At 33.6% G+C, this 19227-nt stretch overlaps 2 protein-coding genes across 2 annotated transcripts; one reads left to right on the forward strand and one right to left on the reverse strand.

Annotated features, from left to right (window-relative positions):
• The first annotated feature begins 1656 nt into the window (after window positions 1–1656).
• Window positions 1657–9030, forward strand: LOC116133560 (valine--tRNA ligase, mitochondrial 1). The gene is made up of 18 exons (XM_031419252.1): window positions 1657–1845; window positions 1936–2008; window positions 2300–2365; window positions 2457–2540; window positions 3003–3080; window positions 3188–3271; window positions 3359–3438; window positions 3792–3849; window positions 3932–4234; window positions 4331–4501; window positions 4586–4776; window positions 4971–5373; window positions 6008–6259; window positions 6376–6870; window positions 7152–7258; window positions 8019–8118; window positions 8369–8517; window positions 8638–9030. The coding sequence occupies exons 1-18, from the start codon at window positions 1796–1798 to the stop codon at window positions 8798–8800; spliced, it is 2907 nt and encodes a 968-aa protein (XP_031275112.1). The 5' UTR covers window positions 1657–1795; the 3' UTR covers window positions 8801–9030.
• A 5109-nt stretch (window positions 9031–14139) lies between these two features.
• Window positions 14140–15529, reverse strand: LOC116133490. The gene is made up of 4 exons (XM_031419191.1): window positions 15001–15529; window positions 14756–14893; window positions 14493–14648; window positions 14140–14413 (listed from the first exon to the last, which is right to left on the reverse strand). The coding sequence occupies exons 1-4, from the start codon at window positions 15463–15465 to the stop codon at window positions 14336–14338; spliced, it is 837 nt and encodes a 278-aa protein (XP_031275051.1). The 5' UTR covers window positions 15466–15529; the 3' UTR covers window positions 14140–14335.
• Between the last annotated feature and the right edge of the window lie 3698 nt (window positions 15530–19227).

Genomic DNA, 19227 nt, shown 5'->3' on the forward strand with positions numbered 1-19227 from the left:
TTATTTTGCTATTTGCAGATGTGACAATCTTATTTCTGATGATAAGATTAGTTGTCCTCAATTCATTATTATGGTGACTCTTTTGCAGGATATTTAATATCACAGAAGGGTGGCTTGCATGTGCTTTTATGGTCTCCCTCTTTTGTTTCTTTAATTTCTTTTTCACTTCTTTAATTATATACATATAGCTATAGCTATTGACCACCGAGAAATGATGATCATGATAATGATCCTTGACCATATTGTAAATAATTAATTAAATTTAATATATAATTATATACATATATGAGTTATTATCAGTATCGATTGCTTTTTAGGACATGAATTGAAGCTAATTGGCTGTTTATATAAGCTTTAATTAAATCTTTAAACTCTTATGGTGGTTGAGCTTGCAACTTCTTGTACCCCACTTTATATCATTTTTATAATTATATGGACATCCACCTGAAAATAACAACAGAACAAATTAATCAATTAATATTTTTAATTTTTTGGGATTAATTAGATCTAAGCTACTGCTTTATTCTTTAATTTGACTTCAAATTCCATGGAAATAGTTCTGAATTACCCAATCTTTATATTGTTAATCTACAAAATTATACCCACAATTAAAAATGCAAAACAAAAATAAGATTATTTGATAGATTTATCTGAAAGGAACTAGCAAAAAAAAACTGGCTGTATATCTGAAATTACCTAGATCAACCAATCTCTAGGTAGCCCAATATGAACTCTTAGATATGTATTACTCAAGAGGTTTTGAGTTCAATAACTTTTGAGTATTGTTCAGATCCCAATTCATTAATGGAAGAGAAAATAATTTATTTTCTTAATTTTATTAATTTAATTTTCAGTTGATTAATTAAAGTTCAATAACTCCACCGAATAAGATAAAGTTATGGAGTACATCACTAAATTCAGTCAATTAAATAAATTAAGCACACAAGTAACGCATTTGTGCAAAAGATCCGACAATTTCTAGTGGTTTAATATTAAATTAATTATGATGTCTTCTTAGCTTTCAGCAACCAAAAGATTTCCAATTTGAAGATCCTTTTAAGGGATTTGCTTATGGAAACCATGCTCTTATTTGTAACCCTATATATAATTAGGTGCATTAATCAATGCTTAATTTTGCCCTTAACGATGAAAACAAAATAAATGGTGACAATCTCAAGAAAACTTAACCCAATTATTTGAGCTTTCTTGCATGAGGCGGGAAAAAATCCCTACGGTGGGGACAGGGATTCCCCGTCATCCCGATAGCAGGGACAGTCGGATAAGGGAGAGGACAGCCAAACAAGGGCGGGGAGGAAGAATGGGAAACCCGGCCCTGCGCTAATCCCTATTCTCACACAAGTATTACATACTAATCACCCCATATAGTGATGTATGTATTAGGTCATGATTAAGGGAGAGGGTTAATAACCCATTGTTTTTAAGTAAATTATGATATTATTTATTAATGTATTTCATAAATNAATTTTCTGATGATGTACTTGAATTCAGTGGAAGTCACTGTAACATTACCGGTTCAGTTACAATGATACTGTTATAATGTTTTTATGTTTCCAAAATACGTTGCGAGTTGCCACGCGTTGTTGATTCGAGTAGCGAGTTTGGATACACGTCTTAGTAATTTAGCATTTTTCTGCCGATTGAATGTGGAAACATACAGAAACAAGAGCAAGGCGCCTCGAAGAAGAGTGCGAAGAGGAATGTGAAGCGTGATGATGGTGAAGAGAATCCTGATGAGTTTGTTGATCCAGAGACGCCACTTGGTGAGAGAAAAAAGATGTCAAAGCAAATGGCCAAACAGTATAGTCCAACTGCTGTCGAGAAGTCGTAAGTTTTTTATGGTGGAATTAATTTATCAATAATTAAATGAACGATTTTGTTTATGTTATGGATTTTTTATATCTGATTTTTGGCTAGATGGTACCCGTGGTGGGAGAAATCAGGCTTTTTTGTGGCAGATGCTAAAAGCTCCAAGCCACCATTCGTAATTGTAAGTTTTTAGTTTAATTTCTAATAGACTATGACGTTTTGCAGTTTATTACAGATTAAAATGATGGATGATGTGAATAACTAAGCATTCACTGTGTGAAGTATCATATTTTCAAGTTTAGAAGTTTGTATGTTACTTGGTGGCTCCTAAAAGAAGAGTTGGTTGATTATGTTAAATGTTATCCAAGTTTGCTGGACAGTATCTTATTCATGTGATGCAACTTCTTGTTAGTTACATGCGACCATAGTTTCACTCTTTTTTGTTTTTTAATGTTGGGACTTCATTCTGCAGGTTCTTCCGCCTCCAAATGTGACTGGGGCTCTACACATTGGTCATGCCCTTACTACTGCTATTCAGGTCTCTGTAGTAATATATTTTTTCCTGCTTTCCTTATAATTTTTCCCTTATAGTGTAAATGTTTTTGACCTGTGACTTTTACCTTACACAGGATACAATCATCCGTTGGAGGAGAATGTCTGGATATAATACCTTGTGGGTTCCTGGCATGGACCATGCTGGGATATCAACACAGGTTATATTCCTTTACCATTGGAATTGATTGATCAAGTTTGGAATAAGGGCTAAAATTTAATTTATTCCTTATGCATATATATGTTCACAGGGGTTCTAAAAATGCAAAATTCCTTTATGAATGGGTGTTATTTTAATATTGTTTGCCTCCTAGACCCATTGAATCTGGGATTCCGTCTTTAATCAATTTCCTTAGAATAACAAATGCAATGCAGTTTTATTGGGTTTCTGGGGCGACTCTGTGCAGATTATGGAGCCCCATGTATTCTTGGGTCTTAAATTCAATCCGGGGACCTGTAATGTTCCAGAAATAACAGCTGAATCATAACTATATGATCTAGCCCTTTTTCTTTTGAAATTGTTGTTATTATTCTTCTCCCATATTTGTTTGACTAGGCAGAAATATGTTTGAAGTTCAAATACGTATTATCTCTGACTGGAATAGTTGATTGCCATTTTACAGGTTGTTGTGGAGAAGAAGCTAATGCGTGAACAGAAATTAACCAGGCATGACCTTGGTCGTGAGGCCTTTGTATCTGAGGTGAGTTTCTACTGTCAGCAATTAGTTTAAGCTTATCAATAATTTGACTGTTCATTACATCTTTAATTAAAATTGCTTTTGGTCTTGGTTGATCTTGTGGTGGAAAGGTGTGGAAATGGAAGGACAAGTATGGGGGTACCATATTAAGACAGCTACGTCGTTTGGGTGCCTCTCTTGATTGGTCACGAGAGGTAAAGTTTGGTTATCATGCTGTACATGTTATTTCCATTACTAAGATGTATACTTATTTTTATGTCATGCTTCTTTTTGTTCTCTAGTGCTTTACAATGGATGATAAGCGATCAAAGGCAGTAACTGAGGCTTTTGTTCTGTTACAAAAGGAAGGTCTCATATATCGGTAAGTTTATGGCTGGACTTATTTTGCTATTTGCAGGATGTGACAATTACTTATGCTGATGATAAGATTAGTTGTCCTCAATTCATTATTATGGTGACTCTTTTGCAGGATAGTTAATATCAAGGGTGCCTTTTTTTTTTTTTAATTAAATGTATATTCTAAAATAGGAAACTGTCAATACAGTGACTATCATACCTAGGGATACAAACAAGTACTTATAAAAAAGGCTTTTATGCAAAATGGGCGAGGGCTATGTAAGACTGGTTCTTTATAAATTCCAATGAATAATGAACATAATCTTTATTTATCTGATCATGTTATGTTATTTGAGGATCCTATTATAACTTTTGCAGGGATCTTCGGCTAGTGAATTGGGATTGTGTCTTACGAACAGCTATATCTGATATCGAGGTTAGCCACTTCTTTTGAGTGATATAGTTTGTAATTGTTGCATTGTTTCCTGCTTAATTTGGAGGTTACTTTGTCTCTATAGGTAGATTATACTGACATCAAAGAAAAGACGCCGTTAGAGGTTCCTGGTTATAAAAATCCAGTTGAATTTGGTGTTTTAACATCGTTTGCATACCCTCTGGAAGAAGGATTGGGTGAGATTGTTGTTGCCACGACTAGGGTGGAAACAATGCTTGGTGATACTGCCATAGCTATTCATCCTGATGATACAAGGTATAGTCATTTGCATGGAAAATTTGCGATACATCCGTTTAATGGAAGAAAACTTCCTATTGTCTGTGATGGAATTCTTGTTGATCCGAACTTTGGGACTGGAGCTGTTAAGGTAAAAATTTACATGTTCAACTTTGAATGCTAAAAATGAATTGGTCTTCTACTCTTTTAAGGTATGCCAATTGCCCTTCCCTTAATGTTTTTGCAGATAACTCCAGCCCATGATCCAAATGATTTTGAGGTTGGCAAGCGGCACAATCTTGAATTTATAAACGTTTTTACTGATGATGGAAAAATAAATAGTAATGGTGGTTCGGAATTTGAGGGGATGCTACGTTTTGAGGCCCGTGTTGCTGTGACTGAAGCATTACAAAAGAAGGTTCTTGCTATATTATAGAAGTACTCTGTTCATCTGCATAGTATGATATAATTATTTTGTAACTATTATTCTTCATACAATTAGGGGTTGTATAGAGGTGCTAAAAACAACGAGATGCGCCTTGGCCGTTGTTCAAGAAGTAATGACGTAATAGAGCCAATGATAAAGCCCCAGTGGTATGTTAACTGCAAAAGCATGGCAGCAGAGGGTCTTGGTGCAGTCAATAGTGGGAAGCTTGAGATCATCCCAGAACAGTATAAGGCTGAATGGAGAAGGTGCTCTCATGTAGTCATTTTTGTCTGAATTTTAATGGAAATTTGATGCAAATGTATCTGATAATTGTGTTAATCTATTGTGTGGTCATCATTTTTATGATATGAATTCATTGCTCTATTAATTACCTGATTTTATTTTGAGTTGGTGTGGCCTCGTGATCAATATTACTGATTTTGAGATTAAAAATTGACAGATGGCTAGAGGGCATTCGTGACTGGTGTATCTCGAGGCAACTTTGGTGGGGTCACCGAATTCCTGCATGGTATGTTGCATTGGAAGATGATGAATTGAAGGAACTTGGTTCATATAATGACCATTGGATAGTTGCTAGAGATGAGAAAGAGGCACTAGTAGAGGCTAGCAAAAAATTTTCCGGGAAGAAGTTTGAGTTGTGTCAAGATCCTGATGTACTTGACACCTGGTTTTCTTCTGGTCTCTTTCCATTATCAGTTTTGGGGTGGCCAGATGATACAGATGACCTGAAGACATTTTATCCTACTTCTGTTCTTGAAACTGGGCATGACATTCTCTTTTTCTGGGTTGCTCGAATGGTGATGTTAGGAATTAAACTGGGCGGTGATGTACCTTTCAGATATGTAAGTGAATGGTTGTCTTTCAATTTAATTTATATAGAGCCATATAATGTGTTTAGATCCCAATTTTGTTGGCTGATCAGGATAGGTATCAAGTTCAACTGTGTCTACTGATTAATAAACATTTTTAGTGGTCTGGCAAATTAAAGTATTGTTTTAACATTGTGTCACAGAAGAGGCACTAGACTTATAATGAAATTAAGTAGCACTACTTTTAAACTGTTTCAGTTGTGGGGTTTATTAGGAATGTATACTGTGTGCTAGTTATTGAGATTCTAAGTGATTAAGCAATACCACATGACATTGAATTGATGAAAAAATATTCTCATAACTTATAAAGGACTTGAAGTTTTGTTTCTGTCTTCCTTTGGGTGGACATAGGTGGTACAGTACTGGAGTTTTGATGTTATAGGGATTTTTACTGTCCATATATTACCTGTGTACTTGACACTCATCCGCATGTCTGATTTCTTTATTTCTTGTGGCACAATTATCACTAAGATATTTGACATAGAAAATGGTAAATTACTATGTAACTTGAGGAAGTCTTAATTCATTCCTTTCAGAAAGTCAGTTGAGATTGTCTGTGTCTAAATATGTGAAGCAGTCCTTTTAATGCCTATTTCATATCCTGTAGGTATATCTGCATCCAATGATTCGTGATGCTCATGGACGGAAGATGTCAAAGTCTTTGGGAAATGTTATTGATCCCCTTGAAGTTATAAATGGTATATCCCTTGAAGGTCTTCAGAAGAGGTTGGAGGAGGGTAACTTGGATCCTCGTGAGCTGGTTGTTGCAAAAGCCGGACAGAAGAAAGATTTCCCTAATGGTATTGCTGAATGTGGCGCAGATGCCCTTCGATTTGCACTTGTTTCATACACAGCTCAGGTTTATGTTTCTGCCTGATTTCCTGATGGTTTAACTGCGCCACCTGAATTATCCTATTTCGGTTAATAGAATTTATGTATCTAAATCAATATTTTTTCATTTACTTCTCATTTCAGTCTGATAAAATAAATTTGGATATTCAAAGAGTTGTGGGATATCGTCAATGGTGTAACAAACTGTGGAATGCCGTTCGATTTGCTATGAGCAAACTTGGAGAGGATTATGTTCCTCCATCGAGTATCAATCCAGAACTCATGCCATTTAGCTGCAAGTGGATACTCTCAATTCTGAATGGGGCCATATCAGAAACTGTAACATCATTAAATTCATTTGAATTCTCAGCGGCAGCCAGCACAGTGTATTCATGGTGGCAATATCAGTTTTGTGATGTTTTCATTGAGGCAATAAAGCCTTACTTTGTCGGTGATGCATTTATCTCTGAGAGGAGTTCTGCACAAGATGCTCTCTGGGTATGCCTAGAAAATGGCTTGCGGTTACTTCATCCATTTATGCCGTTTGTCACTGAAGAATTGTGGCAGCGCCTTCCACAACCAAGTGGCTATACAAGAAAAGAATCAATCATGTTGTGTGAATACCCATCACCTGTTGAGGTAATTTTAATTTCAGTAATTGGATTTTGAGGTGGGAGTTGACTGCTTTTTGACTTGGACCCACTATAGGCTTTGTGTACTTCAAGGGAAACTATTTAGATTTTTGGTAGGATCAGCTTGACAATTGATGATATATATTATTTTAATGAAGGATAGTTGTATAAAACTGAAAAAAGATATACAAAGAGGTAACAGAAGTGGATTATAAGATGTTAGTTGATGTAAACCTATAATTTCAGTTTTTATATGATCACTGGTTTATCCATTTTGACTCTTTGCAGAACTGGACAAATGAAAAGGCCGAAAAAGAAATGAAGACTGTTGAGTCCACTGTGAAATGCCTTAGGTCGCTCAGGGCAGAGGTGCTTGGGAAGCAAAAAAATGAGAGGTAAATATTTGCATTTCTAAGCAAGTAAAGATCAGACTAGTGCTTTCTTTTTGTATTCATCTACACAATATGAAACTTGAATTTCATTTTCTAATTTCTGAAACAAATTATAATCATAGTTCACTGAATAAAATGTGTATTTTTGCATACTCAAATTGTTATTTAACTAGTTCCTATTTTCTATAAAAACATTCACCTTGGGATTGTTGGACTCATTATATTTTTAGTCTCCCTTCGTAGAGGTTAGTGATGCAGCTTCCACCTGTTCTAGATTTTTAATGCTGTCAAATAATGGCAAAAATGAATTATGAAAATGTTTTAAATTTATAAATCACTCTCACCGTCGTCTTTTCCTTTCTATCGAACACATGGTCAGAAGAGTAATATAAGTTTTCTTTAATTTTTGTATCACTTCTACCTTTTGATCTGTCAACTTAAGTATAATTCTTACTATTCATAATTTTAGCAAGCAATTGATTAGCTATGGGTATCTAATTTATAGTCTTAAATCATTTGCTTATCCCAGAAATTGTGTTGTTAATAATTAAATCATCCAAACAACATTTTCTTTCTATCAAACAAAAAAGAACATGCATTTAATGTTATTTCTTATCTTCAGCTCAGATTTTGTAATTTATATTTGAAGTAAAGTAATAATTTTCATTGGAGATTCTGTCCTTAGGTTGACCAGGGTATTTGATACTTTTGATACCATATTAAGTTGAATCTGATATTTATACTGAAATGATCATGTCTTCAGGCTACCAGCTTTTGCGTTTTGCCAAACTGAAGAAGTGGCAGAGACTATCAAAAGTCATGAATTGGAGATTTTAACACTTGCCACTATATCATCTTTAAAGGTATATTGCTGAATTTTCTTTACTGCAGGTTCTTGATTTATTATGTTTTTGTTTTTTATGGATATAATTTTTAATTTCATAAGCTGACCTTATGTTGGGATTGCATTGCGCTTCATCTGCCTCTAGTTGTCGAAGGATAGAGTTAATATTTTTAGTTTCAGAATGCTGTATAATTTCATAATTTAGTGAGTTTTCTGTTTTTGTTTTCAAATAGTATGTAAGTTTATCTTGTACGTGAAACATTCAACAGGTTCTATTGAGCGGAAGAGATGATGCTCCGGTTGGATGTGCATTTGATACTGTGAATGAAGAAGTTAAAATTTATCTAAAGGTTCAAGGGGCTCTCGATGCAAAACAAGAACTCGGAAAGATCAAGAATAAGATGGCTGATATAGAAAAGTAAGTCTTTAACATTTTCTCTTTGGGGAAGGATTAAGACTTGCATGAAATGTTGTTTGTTGCCTATTATGTTTTTCGGTCCCTAACCTTTCAAACAAATGTTACCTATTATATTAACAGACAAAAGGAGAAATTGGAGAAGGTTATTAACGCAACTGGTTATCAAGAAAAAGTTCCATCTCATATTCAAGAAGAGAACGCTGCAAAGCTGGCTAAACTTCTTCAAGAATGTGAATTTTTTGAAAAGGAGAGCTCGCGCTTGGAAGCTGAAATGGGACAGTAGATCCAATCATAGACATTATTCAAATTCTGTAAGTTTGTTCAATGTCCGTCCAACCTTACATTGATCAAGTTTTGAGACAGAAGGGTCGCCGCTAGGGTCTCAATCTGTACCTGATTTTATTTTTTTTATTTTCAAAATGGGACCGAGGCCCTTGCAATATTCTTTCTCTGATATTAGCTGAAACGCTAATCTTCGTAGTTGTATAATTATTCAAAGTTGCTGGCTTAGCTGTTCATTTTTTTCGAAAGTCAGCTTGAGTAAAACATAATTAGAACTTGAGCTTTGTTGTAGCTTATTGGGTTTCAACATCAAAACTGAGTTCATTTCATAATACATCTTGAGAAAATAGATTTTAGCATCTCTTTTTTAATCTTGGCTCAACTGAATGTGAACTTGTAGACATGTTTCAATTAAACCCTTGAAGAGGTTCCATTCTTGTATTGTCTTTTTCTAGTAAGATTGTAGTGTGATAAAAGCATCTTGATTTTATGCCTTTTCAATCAAATAGTATTCTTCAATATGAAAATCTTTCTTCTCAGCTCATGAAGTGCTAGACTTTTGTTGTTCAAAACCCATAATTGCGACATGGATATGATCACCATATCATATCATAAACCCCATATTGGACTACAACATAGCCATGGTTCCATTAAGCTAGCATCTAGTCCCACCGAGATAAACAAAACCCTACACACAATTCATACTAAAATTCTCATTTAATCTTTCCTATTGGGTACCAAAATCAAGACTCATATTGGCCTCAAGTTTTGAATTTGTTATCAAAGTCATAGTTTCATTTGCTAAAATTTGTGGCAATATTTTGCTCTCTTCCAAGTTCTGTGGGACACATAAGGTGGTAAGATAAGCCCCTTGTAACCGACAAATCTTTTAAGATGATCCTGTGATTTGAAGTTGATGTGGGAAAGAAAGTCATAGAGGAACAGTTGAAAACCATTGTGCAACTGTTAATGCCTTCCACCCAATAAAGACTTCTTGCTTCTTAGCCCTCCTCCCTTTCAAAGGACACGCTAGAGTAACATATTATCATACATAAAATTTATTTATTTATTATTATTATTTTAAGTATACGAGGTATTTAAACCCACATTGGAGTCTGTCTAATTTTCAGGGTCACCAAACACCTTACTAGTCCAATGAACTAAAGTAATTGCACAAATATAGTAGATAACTCTTCTACGACTCAAACATAAAACCTCTTGAATATAATTAATCCTAATAATTAAAGGGTTTGTCGTTCGGCCACAAGCGAAAAGGTATGAAATACTTCTTTATGGCAATGTTTATGATCATTTTTCATTTGCTTTTGAAAGGGACTTCACCATGGGGAAGTTTCAAACAATAATAAGTGGAAAAAGAAATAGAAACACAACCCCACTTTAAAACATGTAATTCATTACATTTCAAGGCTACAAAATTATATCACCACTAGATCTGTCAAGTGTACTTCGGGTATTTGAACTAGAGAGATTGCAACTCCATTAGCTTCAAACTGAACTAGCTAGCAAGCTACAACTTTGTCATTGATAATGATTCAACCCCACATAGTGGCTGATAGAGACTTAGCTTTGGGAGCTTTTTTCAGATACTTAAATAAATTTCCCGTTGAAATGGAAAAGGTCTATGTTTCTTTTCTTCAATAATTTATGAAAGAGAAAACCCAAAAAAGAAAAAAAAAATTCTTATGCTAATTAAACAAATTATGAAAGAAGTAGAGCTAGTTGTGCATGAAGGGGGTCCCCATAATACTGATGAAGAAGAGGTTGTTTTTCAAGTCAATTCGAGATAGTGGTTTCTTACGATAGTAAGAATGGTTGCTTGTGGCATCCATTTGCTTTCTCACCTTATCTTACAACTCCTTTCTTAGAAGAAAAATGTGAACAAAACCAGGCAGAAGCACACTATTTTTCCCATTGCTTTGATATGTTCATGTTGACTTAACTTTGTCAGTGTAAAACCACCTAAATCTTTTCTCATTTTAGCTAACAATAATTATCACTTCTGTTGTTGCTTCATTATATTTCTAGTTCTCATGTTTTGACTTTGGATTCCTTCTATCAAATAGCTAGCTGGCTGCTGCCCAAGTCTAGCCTCTTGTCAAATTGTGTTAACTAGCTCATTGCTACAATGGCAACTGTTTTTAAGAAGAATTATCAATTAAGCTGTATAATATTATAATCCAATATTGAAGATATAAGCATGCATGGACTGAATATTTAAGGATCTATACTATATAGCATAAATTTTTTATATGAATGATAAATAAATTAATCAAAATTTCTAAACTCGAGCAAAATGAGATAGTGCTCACTGTTGGTTGGATGGGTCAGCATCTTGCCGTGGCAAAAGTCAGACAACTGATTCATCTTGAATAGTGAGTATAAAGACGATGGTTTAAGAAAATAAGTTTATACTTCTGTTACTAGTTATAGTTTTTGATCTAATGATAAATCGTAAGATTTTAACATTTAACCATTCTTAGGTGGCCGAGTGATGAGATATAGACTTTTAAATATATTATTCAAGAGACCTTAAGTTTGATTCTCCTCGGTTGTTAATACAGGTAGTCATTAGAGGGTTTATTCCATTGTTAACTTCAGAGTCTTGAAGGATTAGTTGAGGTGCACGCAAGCTGGTCTAAACACCCCTGATCATAAAAAAACTTAAGTTTAGATATCATGTTTAAAAATTTATTAATAAAATGCAGATCTTGGAAGAGATATAGTATAAATGATGTAAAGTAGCCATGAATACATGGACCCAGCTCGGTCTTCGATCTTTTCAATTGCTAAAACTTTCAAGGTTCTTCACTACTTTTCCCTTTATACTCCAAACCACAGCAGTCCTTCATGCAATTTACTAGGTAGCTAGCTCACTGAGTGCTTCATACTTCTATGAATTCACCTAATTAATTATTTATAAATACAATTATCATAGTTAATAACATTTAAGATTAACATCGAAATTAAGGCACCAACAAAGTACAGCTATTCCACAATTTCTGATTGATAGTAAAGCCTGTAAGCTAATAGAAAAAGCTTTATTCAAAAACAAGATGCCTAACAACATTTAAGGTTAGCCCTGCCCTGACAAAGGGCATCACATTCCAAATATTTAAGACCAAAAAGAACCTTTTCCTCCACTCATCCTAACCCAACTCCTAATCTTCTATGTATATATATATATATATAATCACAACCCAACAACTTATTATTAAGCCACAAAGAGAGCCTGCAGTAGCATCTTGGAAAGCTTCACAATTAAGGGAATGATTGAAGATTTTCTAAAGACGATGATATATATTATTCTGAGAGTTGGTGGTAGGATTAAATAAGAACAAGTACTACTACAACAAAACAACTACAATGTATATAAACTTAATAATATTATGCAGGTATATACCATTTCTCAATTACAAATGTCCTGAAAATTTTATTTTGAAGAATAGGAATTAATGATTATTTGCTTTTTTGTTTTTTATAAATAAGAAACATAAAACTATATATTACAAAAGAAACCGAGGACTAAAAATCCATAAAGATAATCTCTCCCCTTATAGTCGAATGACAAATTCTTTAACCACTATAGTTAGCTATATCTAGAGGGTTTGTATAATTTTCTTAGTTCATTAAACTTGTAGAGTGCTCCGTAACCCTAATCCGGATTAGGATAAAAAGAGATGAAAGAATAAGATTACTTTTTCCGTCCGTCCCATGATCTTTCTTTAATGGCAAACAATGAAATTCTTATTAGCACCCATGAAGAGACAGATTGCGGCTGAATGGATCGATATTCAATTAATAAAGATAACATGTTGACAACACAAACTGATAAGAACCAGTTAAGTGTAGGCAGATCACCACCCTCAAAAGATTTGATAGCCATTAACAGATATATACTAAAGGATCAATTTGAGCTTAAAGTTATAAAAAGTGATTGGAAATATGTTCCAGCATGAAGCGACCCGCAAGCACAAAAAGATGGAAAAATAATCAGTAGAAGACCAGTCAAATATTCCCGATTTCCATCAATCTTCACACACAGACACGGTACTTCTTCTCGAATCAAAGAAATGAAAATTTCATGGAGTCTCTCAAAGGAGATAATAATTAAACAAAACATTCGGCATCTTCGCGTACAATTTCATTAGCCCACTTATGCCATATCAAAAGTAATAGTAGACATATCTTGTCTTTCTCTTTCAAAATATTGACTTTCTATATCAACCATATATTCCTCTTCATATTAATTCATTTCGTGTTTAATTAAACACTAAATAATTTATTAAGATTCAAAGTTATTAGTTACCAATTGTTGACAAGCCAAAGTATACTCACTTGACCCCACTGAAATTATTGAAAATGGCTATATATTTTATTGACCTTGGAATTCAAAAATATATATATTTTTTTTCACGTTTTCTCTCTTCCCCGGTTCCTCCCCTCTTCTCTCATATACTTTCTTCTTCCTTTGATTGTCTTATTACGTATAAAAATATTTGATGGCATTGTCAATGAAATAATTATGCAACGTTTTCAAAATATAAAAAATCGTCGAAAACAATTATAAAATTAATAATTTTGTATGTATAGCTTTTAAAATTAAATATTTAGATTACAATTATATACTTATTACTTCTATATATATTTTATTGTAAATTTATCAATTTAGATCTTTTAAATAGACTTACTAGAAATCTTGACTAGGCCTCAAATTGAAAATATATTTATATATAGGAAGTAGCTAGCAAAGCATACCCCACTAGCTTTGCAATTTCATAAATATATATAAGGTATTTATTTTATATAATATAGTTCTGTATGTTCAAAACAAGTAGATACTATATTTGCCACAAAAAGGGAGAAATTAATTAATTAATGTTATCGCAGGAATGTTTGAACTATCAGTTGCATAAAATGGTTGATGGCTATAATAAATGGAATCATACAACAGTAATATTACTATATTGAATCGATAATGTTATTAATTTAATACAGTTTTTAGATTTGGGATCTAATTATTCAAGTTATTTTTCATTAAATTACCCAATATTATTAAGATTAAGAACCTTAATTCAGATGAAATGATCATATAATTAATCAACAACCTGTTGGATGTAGTGACAACAATTTTACACATTCAGGACTACTAATAAGGATAATTACAGAAATTCATACTCGGTTGATAGTTTTAGGATTAGTTAAAATAGATATAAGCTAATCTAGACACTCCGGCCATTAAAAAAATGTACAACATTTTATTGAATCAAAGTTAGCTTACAAGAGATGGAGAACTCTTTCTTTTTCAACTTCTAGCAACTAATTAATAGAACTAGCTACCTTGCAACTGAAAAGAGAAACCCAACTCGATCTAAAGCAATTTTTGTTATGAAAACTAATTAGCTTGGTTAGAGACTATTTCTAAGACATTAAAATTAAAGTAGGCAGGCATGAATCTCTTTCTCTTTGCTTCGCTCGAGCTAGCTCTTCATTAATAATAAATTAATTGATTGATTGATTAATTTCCAGCAATGTATGGTAAATACATCAGACTCGCCATAGCCTCTTGCAGCCACGACTCGTCATCTTGTTTGATCTGAAGAAATTGAAAAATAATATCAGAACTATATATGTATTTAATTAACCATATGTATTTGATAAAAATAAAATAATACCTCATGGATTGCATCAGAATTACAGAATAAATCTTTCTCTTTATGAGAATTATTTTCATTATTCTTGATATTCTCTTCTTCACATAGTTCACTGTTCCTTGCAAATCTCCCACGGACTCGAACCCTCCGGTCTGCTAGGGTTTTGCGGCATGCATACTGTATAATAGATGATGAGTGTTAATCTATTAATTAATAAAAGAACTGCATGTTGCATGTGGGTTTAATTAATTTTATACAAAAAGAGAATTGAAAGAAAGAAAGACCTTGATGGTCTTGTTAAAGTTCCTTTGATTTTTCTTCTTCAAGTATCTCAGAATTCTGTCTTTTCTTTCTTCTACAGAATACCGGCCAACCTTAATATTGGCTTCCTCCATTACTGGCATTCGCGTACTCTGGATTCCCTGTAAAAAATTCAAGAATCCAAATGTATTAATATTTATATTTTAATACTGCAAGTTATCACTCTGACTTAAAAGCTTATTAAATGATGACATAAAGAGTTTAGTACCCAATTTTCTGCGGCGGCGGGATACGGTGGCTTGAAATCTTGCATATAACCACAACATTCATCTCCAAACTCACACACATCCGGAAGTTGAATTCTGGTTCCAAAGTTTTGAATCCCAGAAATGCCACACACACTCATGTTATAGTCCGGCAATGTAGGCACAGCCGATGAGTCCTGAAGTCCGAATTGTTCATGAGAGAACAACATCGTTGGAGCAGGCGAAGCGACGTCAGATTCCGGTGGCAAAACATTATCAAAAGAAATAGGAAAAGTCTGATCATCTCCCCATATAGCACCACCACTAGAAGCTGCACAACTTGAAATTGCACCACTAGAGATTGTACCGCTAGAAGCCGATGCATGATCACCATAGTTTTGATGATCTCCAGCGATAACCGGGTAGGAAAACTGCGAAAAACCGCTAGAAAATGAATAGTCATGAAAGAAGTGAGGAATGGAAGCCATTGAAAAGGCTAAAGAGGGGAGAGAGGTAATTATAATTGATGAATCAGAAGAAGTTGTGGGTCAGTTTTAGAATTGCCTTTGTGGTGAGCCTGACGATTTTAGGGATGAATATATATAGAAAAAGTTGCAGTGCAGTGGCTTGTTGCAACTTGTTCTGCCCGCATTACCCCACCAAAACTATTTAAGACATAATTAACAACTAAATTGACTGTCATTAACCTAACTGTGCTGATAAATTACACTATAAACGCGTAAAAATTATTACTTGTTTAACTTGCCAACCAAATCACTTACAGCATCACATGGTTACAAACTATAACTGATTACAACTGTTTAACTTAGAGTTTTTATATTTAGTAGATTATTATCCTTAATTGAAATATTTTTTTACGAAAAAGCTGAAGAGATCATGTGATTAACTACTGTTAAAAAGCTGATCATCACAAGTAGTACTACAAAAAGATCCAAACCTACTTATAGCCAAAGAATCTAACACATGGCCTTGTTCGATTTTGCAAGTACACCATATATCCCTCAATCAATAGGTTTTTTTTTTTTTATCAATTTACCCCTCTTTAATTATCTTGCCATGCGTGAACATGATGATCAAGTATTCAAGTATATCTATATCTTCTTCACTACAGTAATTTGACCTGCCTGTAGGAACAAATGCTCTTATGGGTTTAGATAAAACGATTCCTCAATGTAAAAGTTAATTTCTGTTCATTGTTACTGCATACCATAACTGCAGCCGTTTGATCTCATAAAATATGATTCGTTTAGATGTTACATCTCAATCAGAGAGGTCGGTTTCATTATAAAAGATATTTGAATGTTGCAAATTTACATGTTTTGAATTTCACTTGCAAAAATAAACGTACTCAAACTCAACATCTTTAAGGTATATACGTGTATACACTTTATGAATTGAGTTAATGACTTCTTCTCACTCAAATAATGGTTTAAGGACATTTTTATCCCATAAACTTTTAAAATATCACTTTATTACTTAAATTTATATTCTAGCGATAAACAAAGAACAATCTCAGTCCTAGACCGATGAGCCTTTTGGTGATAGAAGGTTGGATTTTGGTGATTAGGATTGATCGAAATTTGACTTGGGATCGAGCGGCGGTTGTACAAACCCTAATCGCTCGATTGCTGACGATTGGTGGAGTCGGTAGGAGTAAGGTTTGAGAGGTTTTGATGAGTGATGATCAGGAAAAATAATGGTGGTCATGTGGGGTCGCAACGATGCTGGAATCGGAAACGGAATATAAATTTGGGTAGTAAAGTGGTATTTTAAAAATATATGGTGGAAAAGTATCATTAAGCCATTATTTGGGTGGGAAAAAGTTGTTTACTATTTTATGAATTTTACTAAAAAAAAAAAAGTGTATAATTCATTGATAGTCACATAATATTTAGGACATTCATCGTCATGACCTCCTACTTAAGTTAGGGATGCTTAGATGGAGAATTGAATCTGAGATTGTATGCTATCCACATTATCCCCAATTCACCATAACCATCTAAGTTACCCACGGATGGATGATGTTGATACTGTTGCATATCTCAAATATCTATCTGAATTATGTATTTACTTTTTAAAGGAAATGAGCATCAGCAGATATATATAATCATCATCTAAAATATTAATCAGATTACTCAGTCAAAAAGACCCAATTGCCTGCAGAATTTTTTCTCTAATAATCTTGATACCTTTTGCTAAAGCCTGAAAATGTTAATATATATTAAATATATAATAAAGTTATCGCATGTTCTATTTGTTGTCAACCATCTTTTAAAAAGCCATAACCCTCATCGTTTGAAAGGTATCTGGTTCAAGATTTCTTAGTAAAGGTAAATATACATTTTGTTTTAATCTTTTCTTTATCTTGTTATTCCTGTATGCATGCCTGCCTTTATATATATATATATATATATTTTTTTTTTTTTTCCGCGTAATTATTACTTGGGACGTGTAATATTATTCGTAATTTTTTTTTTCTTAGACTAATAGAAAGATGAAAGGATATCGGTTTGGAGAACATAAATTGATGATTCCTGAGGAGTCTTGAGGCTGAAATGTTACCTTTGCTGGGGTATTCCCCTGAAAAAGTAGAAGAAATAGATAGAGAAAATGAAAGATATTATACACAGTATCAGGTGCCTCTGAGGATTTCCTTCTTTAATTTTCTCAATCCCATCAAAATTCTCATGCAACTTACCATAAACTTGGTGGGTTAATTTGAAGTGATATATATAATCCAGAGCTCACTTCTTTAATTGGAATTCCAGAATTGAAGCCTACAATCTTTAGAAATGAATGACAAAGCCCGGTTCGAAAAGCTTTGATTAATTGGTTAGGGAAGCTGTTTGTTGATTAGATTATGGTTAAACTGGATTAGGAAAAAGAGATTCTATCAAAACTGGCTAGCTTAGCTTTGGCACAAAAAAGAATCATCAACTGCTGTTTCTTCGGTGGCTTCTCAGCCAAGTTGAACACCTTTTTAGCCTACTTGGGAAAAACAAATTCCCTTTTTAACTTTGGGAACACAATTTTTTTCAATAATAAAATTTGTTGAGTATTAATATTAGATTATTATCTAAAACTTTTAGCTTTTTAGGCGACAAGGAAAAATCCTTTTCCTCCATCAGAATATCTCCTGGCTTGGACTCGACTTGGATGAAAATGCAAAAGTTGAATGTGTTCAACCTCACTAACACGCTTAGGTTGAACTTATTGGTCTGTTTTTTTTGGTGATCAGAAGTGTTCAGTCTAGTTTGCACCTTAATCGAGGTAATTCAAACTTAAAACAATGATGACTCATACCCATATTAAATATTAATTATGTCTAAATTTACTGTTGGGCATTTTTCTTTTAAATAATTTCCGATGGCTTACTTTTTGGTTTGATTAAATCAGAATCGTCAAAAGGCCTGACACAATTCCCTGGATGCATGATATGATCCTTATTTATCTAGAAAAGCAAGTGGCTCAACCATCTCAGATCATAAAATTTCAATTCAAGCAAAGGTCTCCAACAAACCCATGTAGGTGCATGTTGCCTGGAAGTGAATCTGAGCTGATCATAATATTAGCATAAGATCACTACAGAACCCTCTCTTTTTTTCTTTATTTGGGGCATCCCTTCCCTACTACAAGTATCTTGTTCTTTATAGTACACTTCTTTTGTTATCTCTGGCCAACCAAAACCTGAGATTCTTTCATTTCTTCGATTTTTAGATTGATATGTTCTTCTTTTCTTCTACAGCGTCATCAACATCACCTTGTCATGCCTCCCTCCCATTGCTCGTCTTTGTGATAAAGAATTTTTTTTTTTTTTTCACATTCAAGACTAGTAATAGAATAGTCACAGAAACTCATACTCTGTGATAGTTCTAAAATAGTTAAAATACACGTAACAATCTAGCCATTAAAAAATGTACAACATTTTATTGAATCAAAGTTAGCTTACAAGAAGAGATGGAGAACTCATTCTTTTTCAACTTCTAGCAACTAATTAATAGAAGTTGGTACCTTGCAACGGAAAAGAAAACCCAACTCGATCTAAAGCAATTTTTGTTATGAAAACTAATTAGCTTGGTTAGAGACTATTTCTAAGACATTAAAATTAAAGTAGGCAGGCATGAATCTGTTTCTCTTTGCTCACGCGAGCTAGCTCTTCATTAATAAAATAATTGATGATTAATTTCCAGCAATGTATGGTAAATACATCAGACTCGCCATAGCCCTTG

This window comes from Pistacia vera, unplaced genomic scaffold (genome assembly GCF_008641045.1).
Source record: "Pistacia vera cultivar Batoury unplaced genomic scaffold, PisVer_v2 Contig270, whole genome shotgun sequence".
NCBI classification, from domain to species: Eukaryota; Viridiplantae; Streptophyta; class Magnoliopsida; order Sapindales; family Anacardiaceae; genus Pistacia; species Pistacia vera.

Bases quoted from the DNA above. Each gene is read 5' to 3' on its own strand.
- LOC116133560 (XM_031419252.1), top strand. From the start codon at position 1,796: ATGTCAAAGCAAATGGCCAAACAGTATAGTCCAACTGCTGTCGAGAAG. The intron at 3,081-3,187 runs GTGAGTTTCTAC...TGTGGTGGAAAG, and splicing joins GTGAGGCCTTTGTATCTGAG to GTGTGGAAATGGAAGGACAA. The intron at 6,260-6,375 runs GTTTATGTTTCT...TTCTCATTTCAG, and splicing joins TTGTTTCATACACAGCTCAG to TCTGATAAAATAAATTTGGA.
- LOC116133490 (XM_031419191.1), bottom strand. From the start codon at position 15,465: ATGGCTTCCATTCCTCACTTCTTTCATGACTATTCATTTTCTAGCGGT. The intron at 14,894-15,000 runs GTACTAAACTCT...AATTTTTTACAG, and splicing joins CCGCCGCCGCAGAAAATTGG to GGAATCCAGAGTACGCGAAT. The intron at 14,414-14,492 runs GTATTATTTTAT...CAATTTCTTCAG, and splicing joins ATTCTGATGCAATCCATGAG to ATCAAACAAGATGACGAGTC.